This window comes from Melopsittacus undulatus, chromosome 5 (assembly GCF_012275295.1).
Source record: "Melopsittacus undulatus isolate bMelUnd1 chromosome 5, bMelUnd1.mat.Z, whole genome shotgun sequence".
NCBI classification, from domain to species: domain Eukaryota; kingdom Metazoa; phylum Chordata; class Aves; order Psittaciformes; family Psittaculidae; genus Melopsittacus; species Melopsittacus undulatus.
This window is the reverse complement of record NC_047531.1, coordinates 63,565,430-63,582,339: the sequence shown is the minus strand read 5'-3', so window position 1 is coordinate 63,582,339 and position 16,910 is coordinate 63,565,430. Positions and strand designations below refer to the sequence as shown.

Below are 16,910 nucleotides of genomic sequence, written 5' to 3'. Positions count from 1 at the left end.
TCCTGTTAAATATCTTTGAAAAGACAATTTGAGCCTGGAATCATTGAAATTGTAACCACGGCAGAGACCCCAGCAGCTTTAACCAGCATCTTGGGAAGATGCTGGAGATCTCTATTGAAATAGAAGTCTTTACCAGGTCTTTCAAAGGCATGATGGGAGTTCTGGTTTAGGTCCTGGGTTCAGCAGTAGCAGTCATTTTTTTCCTTAGTAGCTGGTGCAGCACTGTGTTTTTTACTTTAGTCTAAGAACAACACTGATAACACACTGATGTTTTAAGGTGAGGCTAAGTAATACTTACCTGTTGAGGACCATTTTAAGAACACAATGCAGCTGTATATGCATGACTAACTACAAAGTGCTGGTGTAAGTGGACCAAAGAGAAAACTAATGTTTGTTCCTCACAGACTGTTTGAAATAGGAAGTTCTGGGAGCAGAAGATATATTGTGCTTAACCGCTAGGTAGTCATAAAAAGAAACATAGTCTGTAAGACTGGTGATTGCTTAAGCAATAACATCGATTGCTACATCTAAAGCACATATCAGCTAGAAACAATAACAAGGAAATGATTACAAAAAGTGGTGGTTGAGTAACCTGTAGAGGAATATTTGTGCGGCAGGTTTTTATTGGTTATTTGTCATGACACCCTTGTAAGCTTAAAGTATATAATCAAGCGGCTTTGTTAAATAAACGATTCTGTACCTCCATGGAGTCTGTGACATCGTAATCCACACTTACCCTGACCAAGGACTTTTTCAGTCTCATGCAGTGCCAGTGCAGAGGGACATGGGAAGCCAGGAGGAAGCTGACCCAAAATAGCCAAAGGGCAATTCCACACCACAGCATAGAAACTGGGGGGAGTTATCCGGAAGGCCCATATCACTGCTCAGGTCGGGCTGGGCATTGGTCAGTGTGTGGTGAGCGGTTGTATTCTCTTCCCTTGTTATTTCCCTTATCATTATTATTATTGGTGATAGCAGTAGTGGTTCATGTTATACCTTAGTTACTGGACTGTTCTTGTCTCAACACCCAGGGGATTTACATTCTTCCCATTCTCCTCCCCATCCCTCTGGGAGCTTTGAGGGGGAAGAGGTGGGGGGAACGAGTGTATCAGTGACACTAGATAATGGCCCATGGTGGAAGGTGGAACACACAAAAATAGAAGGTACTGTTTGTCTGTGGTAGCTCCTTCCCAGAAGGTCCTGCTTTAGAAATCCCCAGAAAAGTGCCGACCCCCGTAGGCCTTTCTAGATATCACTGGCCACTTCTTCCTACGTAGGCTGGCCCCCTGCATCAGAATGAGTGTGCAGTTTTGTTAGTATAAAAGCCCGAGCCTCAGGTGATGCGAGGAGGCAGACCCTCATACCACCCAGGTCAATGTTGTCTGTGCGGGGACACCCGCTAAGGTGGAGCCTCCCACCTCACACTGCCATGAGGATTCTCAGAGCTGGTTTCCTGATCACAGGGTCCTTGGGGTTGGTGAAATAACAAACACCTGAAGTGTTCTTTACTGTCTCTGTTAGTAGCTCCATATTTTCCTACATTAATAAACTACTTGAGAGTTCTCTATTTGTGTCTCATTTCTCTCACCTGGAATCCTCAAACTCTGGAACAGTGAGTAAGCAGCTGCATGATTCTGAGTTAACAGCTAGGCTTAAACCACGGCAGTAACTTGGTATGAACGCAGTGGGTCTGGTTTCTATCAGGGGTTCACACTTTCATCTATGTGGTGTTTTTTCCTAATTTTTCCCTACTTATCTGGAAGAAAGAAAGGCAGCTGCTGCTGCACCAGCGGGAAGGAAGAAGATAGGAGAGCAATTTAGGGGTTTCAAAGCTGGGAAACTGGAGGTACATGAAAGATCCTGTGCAGGAAGAACAAGGCCTTAGAAGGATCAATCAGTAAAATCACATGTTATTATTCAAATAATAGATTTATTTTATAATAATCATCTGCCCTGATTTATTACTTGTCTTTCAGGTTCTGAGCAGTGGGCTTTGTTGGAATGATTTAGTTTTAGGTCCCTGTGGCTGTGCTACCACAAAAGAGAAATCCCCATCCCTATTTATGGAGCATGTTCTACATAGGTGAAGGTGATTCCCAGGCTGCTTGGAGAAAGATTACTTTTAGTGACAGAGATTTGTCACAGTAGAGAACTTTCTAAAAAAAAAAAAAAAGTGAGGGTGAGGAGGTATTTTATGTGTTTTATTTTATGTATTTTGCCCTATTTTTTCAGTCCATCCAGATGCTATGCATCTCACTGAGACACACATGGATTGCTCAGTCCATGGTGGGTGCTTCTCAGGATCTTGCGAGGAGTTTCCTGTGAAGGCAGGAACCCCACCCACACACCCCAGGGATGCTTTACGCACTTGGAGATGAGCGCAGTTCCAAAAGGATTTGGCTGTGCTATCATCCAGAAAACTTCCAGTCTGATGGAACAAGGACCAGAGCGTCCCAAATATCTGGAACAGGAGAGCTGTGGTGCCTGGGCAGTGCTGAAGGAGATGCGTGAGTAATAACCTTTCTGCTTGTCATTTGGCATTAATTTTATAGGGTTTATACCATTTCTTTTGGGTAAAACACACAATATTTTAGCCTGTTCTTTTACCCATGTTCCACACGGTGAGGAAATCACAGAACCCCTTTGAAACTGGGCAGGTGCTCAACCCACATGTACACACAGATAATAGAACAGCGATTTACTCTGTAGGGAAGACTCACAGCTCCTCCTTTTCCTCCTCTTAGGGTGACTGCTTTGTACTAAACATGAAACTTGCATGGGTATTGATGAAATAAAATTATAATAGTACATTTCAATAGATTAATCTCACGTGTTTCATTGTACACAGGTCCTGGACCCAAACACCAAAACTATGATCACCCTCAGAAGGGTGCAAGAAGATCTCTTGGATTCTAGTATCTATACCAAAGGACTTCATCATCTCTCCAGAAGAGAGACCTTCCCATACTCCCCTTGCCCCAGACCATCGCTAAGCTGCTGTAATGGACCAGAGAGGACGTGACTTTCCATGCTCGGTGGGACAGGGCTCCTCACCTTGAAACTCAAGGTGATAGCCATGGGTGTTTTGTCATGTTGATGGCACTGTTCCAGAGGTCACCACATATAGGTAATGCCCAGCAAAATCTTTCTGTCCTGGCACTTTAGGCTTAGGAGCAGGGCCTGAACATTCACACTTCAGGATCTGGTGTCTGAGACACCTGTAAGTACTGCCCTGTGAGGCCGTACACAATGGAATTTTAGGTGGCTAAGAAAGGGTGGATTGCCATGCTGGTGACGCCATTCCAGTGGAGGTGATGCCCCATGCCAGCTATCTGTATGGGTACCTTAGGCTTAGTAGCAGAGTCTGGACATTTGTGCTCAGGGAGCTGTTTTATGGAGTGCCTGAGAGTGCACACTATATAGGCAGCATACAGAAAGAGTCTTAGGTGGCAAAGCAAAGATGGATATCCATGTTGGTGGCACTGTTCCAGAGATCACTGTCCATAAGTGATGCCCAACACCATTTTTCTGTCCTGGCAGCTTAGATTTAGCAGTAGGTGCTGGACGTTTGTGCTCAGCAAGCTGGTTTGTGGGCTGCCTGAGTGCACTGCCCTGAGCCGTGGGTCTGCTGGGGTCTAACAGGGTCAGGGTGAGACGCCTGGGGCTGGGATGGTACCCAGGCCGAGCCGACTCCTCACTGCTGGGATCGGACATGGGAAGCATCGCTCCGTGCCCACCACCCCCAAGGAGTCGTCCTGGGCTGGGCCCGAGGCCGGTTTGGGACACAGCGCTCCAGGACCCTGCTGCGGGACCCGTGGCACCGCGCCTAGGGGCCGCGGGACAGGAGACACCCGGGGCCGCGGGGCTGGAGCTGCACGGCGGTTCCTGAGGTCCACTGGTGTTTATGTGATCTGTGTCTGGGAAGATGCTTTGCATCTCTGGGGCTTTGCTGCCAGGGTCGCTCCGTAGGGGATCATTGCCCAGAACCGGCCTGTGGGCCTCCGGCTGACGCGAGGGGCAGTGATGGGTCCCGGTGGAGGGTCCCGGCGCCGTGCCGCGCGGGTAGAAGCCGCTCTCCCAGAGAGAGCCACAGCCGAGGTTAAAATGGGAAGAGAGGAGCTGTCCTGGTGGAAACCGGTGTGGAACCGGCGTTGCCGGGGCTTTGGCTGGACATTTTCCCCCAGCCCCGCGTGTTCTACCCGGGAAGGAAGGAAGGATGGAAGAGGAGAGAGGCGCCCACGAGTACGGGGACGGTGGCTGAGGGACGAGGGGGCTGGTTTGGGGCTGCAGCGGGGGCTGCAGCACAGCAGAGCCCCGCGTTCCCGGGACGTGGCTGCCGCGAGAATTCGGGCGCCGCTCCCCGAGAGAGCCGAGCCCTGCAGGGCTGGACACCGGCTCCCCGAGGGGGGCACCCCTTGCTCCGGCACACGCTCCGGGAGCGGGGACCGAGTGCTGAGACTGGCCTGGAACCGGGCTCGGAGCTGAGGCATAAAGTCCTGAGAGCTGGAGTCTGGAAGGCAACCGGCTCCTGGGGCCGGTTTGGGTTCAGAAACAGAGACCGAGTCCTGCGGTTTGGGGGCTCGAAACCGGGGTCACTAAATCAGGTTTGATGCTCTGAAGTGGAAAGCAAGCCGCACCCGACTCATATGGCCAGTTCTGGGACTCAAAGTCCTGTGCTTTGTTTCTCAAAAAACAGGTTTGGAGCTTAGAGGCAGTCGTGTATATGGGAATCTAAACATGAGGCAATTTGCTGGGCTTATGTGGGGCTCAAAAACACAGGCCAGTCCTGCACCAGAAACAAGTTCCTGCACTTTTGGGAGCTCAAACCTATGCTCCCTTGGCCAGTTTTGGGGCGCACAGAAGAGAGCGAGTCCTGAGTTTGGGGGCTTGACATCAGACTCATTGGCCAGCTTTAGGACCAATAAAAAAAAAAAACAAGTGCTGCATTTTGGGGGCTCAAAACAAGGCTCATTTGGCCAGATTTAAGGCCAGATTAAAGAGACTAAGCCCATGATTTGAAAGCCAGGTGCAGGGCTCAGAAACAAGATGAAGTGCTGTGTTTTTGGAGTGTGAAGCTGGAGTCAGTCAGCCAGTTTTAGTGCTCATGCAAAAAAACCCCACTTAGTAAGTTCCATGTCCTTTTTATGTTGAGGACACCAGAACTGCACACAATACTCCAAGTGAGGTCTCATGAGAGCAGAGTAGAGGGGCAGGATCATCTCCTTTGACCTGCTGGTCATGTTTCTTTTGATGCAGCCCGGAATACGGTTGGCTTTCTGGGCTGCAGTGACTGCTGTTACTGGTTCAGGCATAGGGGAAAATCAGGCCATAACGAATACCAGCAGCTTCCAAATGACTGTGGTACTGTTTGTCAGACACAAATATTCAGAGTTCCCTTCCTTCCCCTGCCCCCATTTCTAAGTGATGGAGAGTGGTTTAGTGTGTCCAGCAGGTCAAAGGAGGTGATCCTGCCCCTCTACTCTGCTCTTGTGAGACCTCACTTGGAGTATTGTGTGCAGTTCTGGTGTCCTCAACATAAAAAGGACATGGTACTGTTAGAACAAGTCCAGAGGAGGCCACAAGGATGATCGGGGGACTGGAGCACCTCCCATATGAAGACAGGCTGAGAAAGTTGGGGCTGTTCAGCCTGGAGAAGAGAAGGCTGCGTGGAGACCTCATAGCAGCCTTCCAGTATCTGAAGGGGGGTGTCGTGGTTTAAACCAAGTCCCCCAACTCCCGGAGAGTTAGGAAGGAAAATCCAAAGAATGTAGCCCCCACATATTGAGATAAGAACGGTTTAATAGCTAAGGCATAACACAAATCACTACTGCCATTACCACTACAAATAATAATGATACAGCCAATAACAAGTGAAGAGAATACAACACCCCACCAGCCACCGATCCATAACTCACTCCACCCTGCCCGACCGAGCACCGCATGCTCCCTCCTCCATTTTCCTCTAGAGCTCCACACCTCCAGCTCTCTCTCTCTCCCAGTATGCATCCTGGGCATCATGTGCTATGGTATGGAATACCTCATTGACTAGCCTGGGTCAGGTGTCCTGTCTCTCCTTCCTCCCGGCCTCCCCTCCTCCACCTGGCTGGAAAAAACCTTGAACAAAAACACCCTCAAAACATGCTCAAACCATGACAGGGGGCTATAGGGATGCTGGGGAGGGACTATTCATTAGGGACTGTAGTGATAGGACAAGAGGTAACGGGTTGAAACTGAAACAGGGGAGGTTCAGGTTATATCTAAAGAATATTCTTTACTGTAGGGATGGTGAGGCACTGGCACAGGTTGTCCAGAGAAGTGAATGCTCCATCCCTGGCAGTGTTCAAAGCCAGGTTGGATGAAGCCTCAGGTGGCATGGCCTAGTGTGAGGTGTCCCTGCCTGTGGCAGGGGTTGAAACTGGACGATCGCAAAGTCCTTTCCAACCCAAACCATTCTGTGATTCTGTGATTGTATGGTGCCCGAGCCTGCTGTATTGACATAGAACATAAGCTTCATATTCAGGAAAAAAATATAATGTTGTAAATATCTCAGGTTTCAGATGCTAAAAGGTATTTCCTTTCTGACAAAGTTCATATAGAGCAGAATTATTCTTATCTTTACAGCTGCCTAAACCCCTTTGCGTGCCGTCCAGTTCAGCTGAAACAATTTAGATCAATTTCCTTCACACTTCTGAAACATGTATAAAAGAGTGGCATAAAAACTTCTCAGGTTTGAATGGTGTAAAGAAGGAGAAGTTACTTTTTTTTTTTCTGTATCAGCAAATACTAAGTTTTACCTATATTAAGAATGACAAAAAAGTGAACTCATTTAGAAACACAGCTATGTAGTTCAAATTCAGATGTGAAACCAGATTTTTAAAAAGAGGTGTTTCTTCCAAGACAGCTTATTTCATACTGGGAAGTGTCTTAAGACCAGGAACCCTGTGTTGTCAGGGGAAATTACATTGATGAACATGTTCCTGCAAGCCTTTCCTGTTACACAGACTGAGCTGTATCTTAATAAAAGTAATTTCAAATGCTCATATCTTATGCTGGGTTTGTTTCTTATTCACCTTTTGGTGACTGTTTTGACTTCAAACACCTCCGGTGACACATTTTTCAGCCCTCTTCCTGGTCTCTCAAGAGCTAATAAAATATAGTCCAATATAAATATTAATAATTACTTATTAAACTAATTGAAGTCAGCAACACTAAACTAGGAACACAGCTACAAACCCTGAGTAGGCCCTGTTCTGTAGCTCCAGGATGCTTTAGGATGCAGTGGAGTGGAAGTACCACAAGGTGGGGGGCAACCCCAAAGGCTTTTGATCGGAGCCTATAAGGCAGGATAAGGGGCAATGTCTTTAAGCTCATTGAGGGGAGATTAAGGTGAGATATTAGAAGTTCTTCCCTGTGATCTTTAAGGTCCCTTCCAACACAGACTGTTCCACCATTCTGTGATTTGCGAATCTCCATCCCTCTCCACTTCTTCCAGATCTCTGGAGATGCTTGGAGAAACCGATCCTCAAAGTCATCAGCTGATGATGCTGTTGGGGGCAGCAGATGAAACGCTGGAGAGCACAAATGTGGACCTTTTGTCTTGGGGCATGCCTGTCAGTCCTGCCTCATATCAACCAGGTGAGGCTTGGAGATGGAGGAGCGTGACTGGGACATGAGTCCCAGTGGAGCCCAGGTGGGGCAGGGTTCATGCACTTTCTAGAGTAAAAGAGACAGCTCAGCTGCCCACGTAGTAAGTTCAGTGTAGAACAAACCTGAGTTCCTAAGTAGTGGCTTGTTTTCCCAGGCTGCTTTTTTCTAGATACATACAGCTGTCACCAAGGTGTTAAAGCATATTTCCCTTTTCACTAGTGTGAAATCTTTTAGAGGGACACGTAGTTACTGGCAGACACTTGCTTCCTCAGGCTGCAGTTGCTCTTTGCTTAGGAATTCCTCCAATGTTCACATGAAAGCAAACAAAGGAGCTGTGTGTTGTTGTTGGGCTCCTGCTGAGCTGCAGATTTGTGTGTCCAAACACTGGCCTCTTGCAACACTGTGTGAGAACGTTTGCAAAGCACTTCCCCTTCAGTGAGCAGTTATGGTCTAGAGAAGCGTGTGTTGCCAGCCTATGGAGCCCTGGGAGTGGGATGCTGCCTTTCAGGCAGAGAACAGGGGAGACCTGCAGTGCATCAAGGCTGTCTTAGGATGCTGTGATCCAGCTGTGTTGTGAATCCAGCCTGCTGCTGGGGAAACTGTACTCCTGGATGCTGTCCCTGTGTGTAGTACTGACCTGCAAAGGGGAGGCCAAGGGAAAGGTGAAATGGTTTTGAGTGTAAAGGGGAGGCCAGGTGAAAGTGATGACTATAATCAGGAGAGATGTCCAAAGATCCCTGGTCTGTGGTCTGCTGGTAGAGCAGAGATGTGAATTTAAAGAGCAGCTTTAAAATAAGCTTGTTGATGCTACTAGAGTTACCTCGAGGCCTTTACGGAAGTTTAGCATTCCTGTTCCCTTCCCTGTGACTGTTGTTTCTGTTTCTCCTTCTAATTTAGCAAAAGCCTGCACCAACAGTAGGTGAGGTTTCTCTGGTCTAATGGATGTAGGAGATCACACAAGATGAGCTGAGCAGTCTCCTCTGCCCTTGAGAGCTTGTGGCTCTCCCATTTGTTTTCTGCTCTCTTTTCTTTCCCAAGACAAGGATCACTGTAACCCCAAAACTTAAGTGGCTGTTGATGGGATGGCCAGAGGCACAGTCCTTGTGGCACAGGTGCATGGGAGCTGTCAGGAGCTGTGCAAAGCCTTGTTGCTGATGGTGCTCTGTTGTGATGCCCTCTGCCCCCTCCCCAGTCCTGTGTGCGTGAAAACAGACAACAAAGGCAAAGCCTGTAAGCCTGGCTGCTGGGCAAGGTCTTGTTGAAAATCCCTGGTGCTGAGAACTTCCTTGTGGGCATCAGTCACCACTCAGGATGGTGCGGCTGGGAAGGGATGAGCGTTCCCTCTTGTTGCTGATGTGGGCAGAGAGGAAGGGCACTGGAGCAGTCTGGAGCACAAGTGGCCTGTTATCCAGCAGATCGAGTATCCACAGGATCCTGGAGTGGTTTAGTTTGGAAGGGACCTTCAAGGTGATCCTGTTGCAAGCCCCCTGGTCCTGTGCTGCTCTGCCGGCCTCAGCTGTATTTGCAACACTGGCAGCCAGTCAAGGTCTGTCTGTGATGGACAGACAGCCACTGGCCTCTGGCTGGCAGAGGGAGAAGTGAGGCTTCTGGCACCATCCCAGGGGCTTCTTCCTGGTGGCAGAAGCTACATTTCCTCCAGCCTGCTCTAGGATGGGGGACCTGATAGGCAGTGAATGATGCTGGCCTTGCATCCTCCATGGCTCACACCAGAACTGCTGCCCACTCATGTTTCTCTGTGCTTCCAGGTCACAGATTATGACAGGTCTGTCATTGATCGAGCTGTGGAACTCAGTGTGTGAGGAGGTGCCTGTGCAGACTTATGTGCTTTTTGTCACTGTTAGAGTTTATGGTTATACAGGCTTTTTATTGTTTAGGAGCTTGCTGATATTTCTTGATAGTGGTTTGTTCACCTTTGTTCTTTCTGTGTTGTCACCTTCCTTTAGGTGGTGTTCATCAACAAAACTCTGGTGGCATGAGGGCTTGCATAAAGGGCATAAAGGGCTTACTAGCTGGCTTTACTACTAGCGGAGTAGTTGTCAACCTTTATAACTCTTTCTGCAGAGAAACACAAAGGAAGAAACCATTTTCTGCACTGTTACAGTTCTGCTTGGCAGCATCTTGCAAGAAGCCCCCTTTACACCCGAGTGTGGAGTCTTGTGGTCCATTGAAACATGCCAACTGTTACCGTTTCACTTGGAACACATCCTTCACCTCATCTTGGTGAAAGGTGGGGTGTTCAAATCCATAAGGACAGATACTGTGGCTTTAAAGCAAAAAATCTTCCCTGACCTCTCCTCCAAAGTTAAATGGAAAAAACCTTCAGAACCTTTGGGTTGACTTGAACCTAGCAAATGCTCCTGAAACTGTGGTTGCGTTTTGTTCAGGATTGATAATTCCCCATGGACTTAGCATCTGCTTTCCCTAGAAATTACATTGCTTGTCCTTGTTTAATGGGCTCTGCTTATGAAATTAATCATAGACTCACCAAGGCCGGAAATGACTTTTCAGATCAACTCCAACCATTACCCCATGTCCTCGGTTCAGATGTGACATCATTTTCCCCTTCTTACTAGCTGTGCAGTGTCACAATTTCAGCTTTAGTCTGAGAACAATGCTGGTAACATAGCAGTGTTTTAGGTGCTGCTAGGTAATGCAGCAGCTTTTCAGTCTCATGCTCTGCCAGTGAGGAGGAGCACAAGAAGCTGGGAGGGAGCAGAGACAGGACACCTGACCCAAACTGACCAAAGGGGTATTCCGTACCACAGCATGACATGCCCAGTATGTAAACTGGGGGAGTTACCGGGAAGGGACCTGATCACTGCTCAAGTTGGGCTGGGTGTCAGTCGGCAGGTGGTGACCAATTGTATTGTGCATCACTTGTGTTTATGGTTTTTCCCTTCCCTTTTTAGTTCTATATTCTCTCCCCTTGTTATTTCACTTACCTTTATGATTATTAGTAGTAGTAGCAGGTTTGTATTATACTTTAGTTGTTGGACTGTTCTTTTCTCAACCCTTGTGGTTTAAATTCTTTCAATTCTCCTCCGTTTCACTGGCTTTTGTTTGGACACTTTGAGCTGATGATTCCAGAGAATTGTTGAACATGGATGTTTTCTACTCTCTTCCTAACTGTGCTGGGTCTCCACCCCAGCTATCAGAATAGGCAGCAGGTGCTATGCAAGGGCAAATGCTGGATATTTGGGGTACCAAAAGAAAGGTCACAAATTCCCATTTTGATAGTCAGTTTGTGGCCTTTTGATGCAGTAAAGAGTTCCAGCTCTGGGGCTGATCATTACAACTCTGGCATCTGAGGGGACGATGTGCTTGCCTGCAGGGTACTGAAGTAAGGAGCCTTGCCCTGCAGCCCACCGGTCCCCAGGCACTGGGAGTTGCCTGCAGAGAGGAAAGGATTTACTTTATCCTATGAGTTTGTTACTGCCATCAGTAATGTCAGGGTACCCTAAGAGGGTGAGTTATTGTACCAGGTCCGGAGATCAGGCTGAGGAGGTTACAAACCCATGAAGCAGGCTGTTTCCAAATAAAGCTAATGAAAATGTGAAGAACAAACAGGTAACAAATAGATTTCTTAATAGAAAACATTTAATAATACATTATTAGGAATAGTGACACTCTCACAAGCAAAGTCTGTGTATACAGGATTGAGGTTTTTCCATTTAGCTGAGTAAGGAGCTAATGTGGCATACAACCAAGTCCTTGTACAGAGCAATGAGTCTGTGAATAGTTCTTAATAAATTAATAATAGGAATAGGGAATCCAGCAGAAGTTAAATAAATTATCATCATTTTCTCTCTTGTATCAAACCCACACAATAAATACATTTATAAATACCATGGAAATCACAATAAATAAATACCAAACCAACTGTCTTACAGATTCCATAAGATAGATATTCCAAGTGAGAAATCCCAGCTCCCAGCACAAGGCTGGCTGTGGTTCAGGAACCTGCTGTTGACACAACATACTGGTGCGCTCCAGGGGAGCAGGAGGAAATATCAGTTTGCTGGTGTTTTAGCAAAATAGTGTAAGGGAGCTGTGCTGCGAGTGCCGTGCACTTCCCCAGCTGTGTTTGGCTGAAGTGGTCGCCAGGGGTCCTTCATTTCCTTTATCAAACCACGCTTCCTATTCAAGCATCTTCAGTGCCAATGAGCAGGCAACACTGCCCATTCCAAAAGGCTTTCTTAAATAGAGGCAGTGAAATCGATCAAGCAATCTATCAATAACCAAATCCGCAGCAAAGAGAGTAACACTGATGGAGGAGGTGGCAGATGCACCCTCTTCAAAAGCTGCTTTTCCCAAACGCTTCTCTCAAGGGAGGAGTGGGGGCAGTTCCCAGATTTGTTGGTCCTGATGTTTCTCAGAGTGGAGAGTCAGAGTTGAGCTGAGCCCTAGGAAGAGGTGAGGGAAGAGAATCATTTGAAAGGAGGTTCAAGGATAGTAATCACTGCTTAGCATTGACCAAACAGTTGAGTGGTCTGTTTGCCACTCTATGGGCTGTCCTGAGGCATGGAAACAAGAAAGGTGATGTCTCAAAAGCAATTACTGAAATCCTAGCATGTGCATCTCTGGTGCCCAGCTAGGAAACTTCTGCTGCAGGAGTTTCTGCATTTGCTTGCATCAAGAAACTCATTAATTCAGAAATAGGATTTGTTAACATGCAGTACTGTAAGAAAGGAAAAGATGCATTCTTTTAAAGCCTCATTTTTCAGAGGGAGCCAAACATTTCTGAGTTCCTTTCCTTCCAGACCAAATTGCAGGTACTCAAAGGTTTAGCATTGACGTATCGGCTTGAACAAGGACCTTGCGGCAGTCCGACTCTAGGCTAATTCTGAGACTAATTCTGTAATTAATCAGCAAGTTTCCTTGGGTTTTTATATCTGATGAAGAGAAAATGGCAAGTATCACTCAGAACTGGCCCTTTGAGGAGGTTTAGCACTCAGCTGCCCTAATGGAAAGGGAATGGGACTTACTTGGCCAAAATTGCCTTTATGATTATCTGCACCCAGGGAGCAGTGGGCTCCAAGCACACCTCTCTGCCATCCTTCAGAGTAGCTCTGCAAAAGAAAGATTAAAGAGAAGTCAGGAAACCACTGCATGGGTCAGTTTTACTCAGAGTGTAATATTGCATTTGTAGATGAGTGTAAATTCACCCCAGCTGCTCTAGGTTAGGCTTGGCCATTTTGGTTTATGTGTTCCATAGCAGAGGAAACTAAAACCACCCAGGAGCTGTGTGACTCTGTGCCTGCTCTCAAAGCACCCATGTATTCCCCAAATCTTCTTCAATATATGTGGGTACCTGGTTTGAATTGGTTTACGTAAGTGACTGGAACCTCCAGCACTGAGGATGCTTCAGCAGTACAAGAATTTCAGCCTTTCAGTCCCACCTCCATGCTATTTAAGACCAAATTAATTTCCTTTCTTTCCCTGTGTCTGCTTGTGGAAACTTCGTTTTTCCCTCTGAGACTGACCCAAACTGTCTTCCCAGGAGGATTTTTTGCTTAATAAATAAATGTAGCATTTAAAGGGCACTGTTGTCCCGTGTATCAAGAACTGCCCAGTCCTTGAAATTAATGTTTTACCCCCAGAAATATTTAATATGTCCAATGACAGATAAGTAATGATCAGGTTGGGAATACCTAAGGTCATAGAGATGATGAAGAACATGGTGTATTATTTAATACTGCCTCTCTCAAAAGAATAACCGAATCTGATCCCATCATGTCATGGTCATGAAGTGTGAAAGCTCCAGAAGCAGGAGGAAGGTGAAGAAGAGGAAGGCTCTTGCAGAGCTACTTACATGACTTCCACGTTCTTGCAGTGGGGGCCGCTCTGTGTCAGCTTCACATCTTGAATGGACTTAGGAGGGATGAACTTGGAGTGAGTGGCTATGCACTGGCAACGGAGCTCGGTTCCCATCCTGGCCAGGGTCCTACCTGTGAGCATGAAAGGAAGGACATGGTTGGAGAGGTGCTCCTACCCATTGCTGGGTCAGACATAAAGCTCAACTTCTCTGGTTTGCCCACATTTTCAGTTAAAATACAGTATTTGTCCAAGCTTCCTGCATCAATCCTTATGGAATAAAGATGAGTTGCTTGTTTCAAAAGAGCTGATGCCCAAGTATATTGAAAACTAAACGAACACATCCTTTTGAAGTAAACTACATGGTTTGTGTTTACTTGTACTGGCCACACTGTGTGGTCAGTTGCATCATTTCAACACGGGGATTGACAAACTGGCAACTACACAGAAGAGAGCCCTGGAGTTTTTCACTATTGGAGGCTTGTCCACAGTTGTGAGTTCATAGTTGTTCCCTGTTCCCAGCTGTATATTACTCACTTGAGGCAGCATAATCATTAAGTAACAAATATGAGATCATAAGCTGTTTATTATGTGGGAAGGAAGTGAAACATTCAAACACTTAAGAAGGAGATCCTGTCTCTCTGCTAACACTTGGAGTGAAAAATAGAAGCAAGGCAGATTCAAGTTGCATCCTTATGGTTTTTCCCACAAGATCTCAGTAACTCGTCTGCACAAGGGCTTTGTGAAGCAAACCTTCGGACTGCAGAGGAGTTGCTGCAATCTCCTGGAAGAAACGTCCCCAAACCAATGCAAAGCTACCTCAGTGCAAGGAAGAGCATCTCGGAGATGTCTACACAGCGCTATGGTCCTCAGGAGGGATTCACTCACCCTGAGACACAGCCACGGAGATCAGGCAGAAAGCCAGGACAGCCACGAGTTTGCCGTTCATCGCTGGACAAGGAGCTGCTGCTGGATGGGTTCTGTGGAGCGGTGAGCTCTCCTGTCCCGAAGGATTGCTGGTGCCTCTCAGGACGATCCATGTGGCTTATATAGGGCTTTGCGCCCCTCTCCTCTGCTGGGCTAGCATGGGGATTGCGTGAGAGGAATTTCCCAGATGCGTACAAATGAGTCACATGACTGTTGTGAAACAGCTTCCTAGATGACGAGGAATTATTCTGCCAAGAATGACAGAATGCATTAATTTATCAAAATGTGTAAATAATAGCCATGCATTCCTGTGTCTGGTGCTGGCTTTTGGAAATGCCCTAATGCATGCCCTGATTGAGTAATGCAGCTTTGTGATGGCTTCAGTTACATCCGTGTTATAGCTTTTTATCAGGAGGGAATAATTCCTGCTTGTAGAGGTGCCAGCTCTGTACTTGGAACAGTGAAGTTCTCGTCTCCATTTCTGGTGGTGGCTTCCACTTCTCTGGTCCTAAGCCACTGGAGTGCAAGTGGGGCAGTGCTGAAATCACTGAGAAGATTTTTCCCTGGGCTCAGGATTTACCTTGGTGTTATTTTGATACCAATGATTTTAATTCCCTGGCTTTTTTCGGTGTTCAAGGTGCATTTTACAAAGTCAATTCATCTGTGCCACTCTCTGTTCAGGAAAGGACCTGAGGCTGCGGTCTGCAAAGCTTCCTGGGGAAAGCAGATGGTAAATTCTGAGCAGCTCTGAGAATCCTGCCTGCGTTTGTCATGTCCCACATATTAACGAATGATGAACAGAGGAAGCTTTGCATGCAGACTAAACAGCATGACCTGCGGAACTGCTGTTGCTTTTGTTCCCTTTGTAAGTCCAGATATTTCTAATGAGTCTTTTCTGTCTTGTTTTTTAGTGACCATAACCGTAGGTCTTAGCAAAGGGAAATAACGAAGCATTACAGCAATGCTGGAGGTATTTCTGCTCAGGAGCCTTGCTGCATGAACGCTGGCTCTTTACTTGCTGGGGCTGGTAGAAATACTTCCTTTTGAGGGTGACAATCTCAGGGACCTTAAAGCTCATCCAGTTCCAACCCCCTGCCACGAGCAGGGACACCTTCCACTATTGCAGATCACTCCAAGCCCTGTCCAGCCTGGCCTTGAACACTGCCAGGGATGGGGCAGCCACAGCTTCTCTGGCACCCTGTGCCAGGGCCTCAGCACCCTCTCAGGGAAGAGCTGCTGATACGTTGTTCAAACAAAGATTTGGGGGTTTAACCCATCTTAGGAGAAGCCCTTCTGTTTCAGCACTGTGAAAACGTTGTCTTTTTGACTGTGATGCATTTTGCTGCTTATCTCCAACCTCAAAGCTTCATGTTTTGTGATCTGTGGATTTAGAGACATGCTTCTCCCCAACTCTGGGGAGCTCGTAAACGCTCAATTATCATTAGTATGTACAGCATTAGAAGTTATTTATAGTAATACTTTCAGAGCTTGTCCATGGTTTACTATGGTTTACTGTGTACCATTTGTCAGAAACTCACTTGATAAAAGGACCTTTGTGATGAAAATTCATCTGTTTCCCAGCAGTGTCTCAGCTGGCCCAAGGGAAGGTACCATCAAGTTTGTCCTTCCTGCCTACGGATTCCACTTCTGACTTCCGAGCTGTGCGTCTCAGAGAGCTTTACGTGTGTTCCCTGAAGGTGTGCCAAGGAGAGGATTTTACCAGGTACTGAAGGTTGTGGTTTGTTGTTCATGTTGTCATGTGGAATTCACAGGATGGCTTCACTGGAAGCAGGCTGCAGGTGTTGGAGCTTTAACCAGTTGTGTTGCTGATTCTTTTCCTGTGGGCTCTCTGTTTCTCTGTGTCCCTACAGATGTATGCACACCCGTGGGGCAAGTAAAGTTGTACCAGGGATCCCACTTTTCCCTGTTACTGTTTGCAGCTTTCTTATCTAGTCTTGCGGTGTGACAAAACGTCATTAATGTCCGAGGCAAAACCAAAGACAATTCCCCCTCAGATCCCCAAGGAAAACCAAGGATTGCTCGTCCTCCTGACCACTGGGCTCAGCAATCTCCTGAGCGTGGCAGAACAGATGTGCAGAAATCCCCAGAGCAGAGGGGAGCCAGGAGCCTGCTCGACCTCTGTGATTAACCCTGCCCCTAAGCAAAGAGATCTCCTCAGAACAGGATGTTTCCAGTGGAAAAAGTCCACTGCGTTTGCTGAGAGCTGAGGCATTTTCTCTCCCTCCACTTCTTCTCTGATGGGACACAGCCCCACTGGGACTACGCAAATAGGGTGTAATAGAGACGATAGAGGCATTAAAAGGTGAGACATGAGATCGGGCCCAAAGACCAGGTACTCCTAAACTGGATTCCTGGGGGTGCCCAAGTCCTCCCTCCATCCTGTCTACTCTTTGCCTGGGATCTCACTCCAGCTCCTGTCTATGGGAACCCCAACTCCATTATCCCATTTTGTGAAGCTGATACCGCCGCAAGCAGATACC

The 16,910-nt window shown here is 47.1% G+C and overlaps 1 protein-coding gene across 1 annotated transcript; it reads right to left on the bottom strand.

The window, feature by feature from the left end:
- Nucleotides 1–11,900: 11,900 nt before the first annotated feature.
- LOC117436202 (interleukin-8) lies at nt 11,901–14,526 on the bottom strand. Its single transcript, XM_034063010.1, has 4 exons — nt 14,371–14,526; nt 13,481–13,616; nt 12,654–12,737; nt 11,901–12,071 (listed from the first exon to the last, which is right to left on the bottom strand). Exons 1-4 carry the CDS (start codon nt 14,429–14,431, stop codon nt 12,041–12,043), a joined length of 312 nt encoding a protein of 103 aa, XP_033918901.1. The 5' UTR covers nt 14,432–14,526; the 3' UTR covers nt 11,901–12,040.
- Nucleotides 14,527–16,910: the final 2,384 nt, after the last annotated feature.

Excerpts from the sequence above, each read along its gene's own strand:
- LOC117436202 (XM_034063010.1), bottom strand. The coding sequence starts at position 14,431 with ATGAACGGCAAACTCGTGGCTGTCCTGGCTTTCTGCCTGATCTCCGTG. Across the intron at positions 13,617-14,370 it reads CTCCGTGGCTGTGTCTCAGG|GTAGGACCCTGGCCAGGATG; the intron begins GTGAGTGAATCC and ends TCATGCTCACAG. Across the intron at positions 12,072-12,653 it reads ATAAAGGCAATTTTGGCCAA|GGCTCAGCTCAACTCTGACT; the intron begins GTAAGTCCCATT and ends ACCTCTTCCTAG.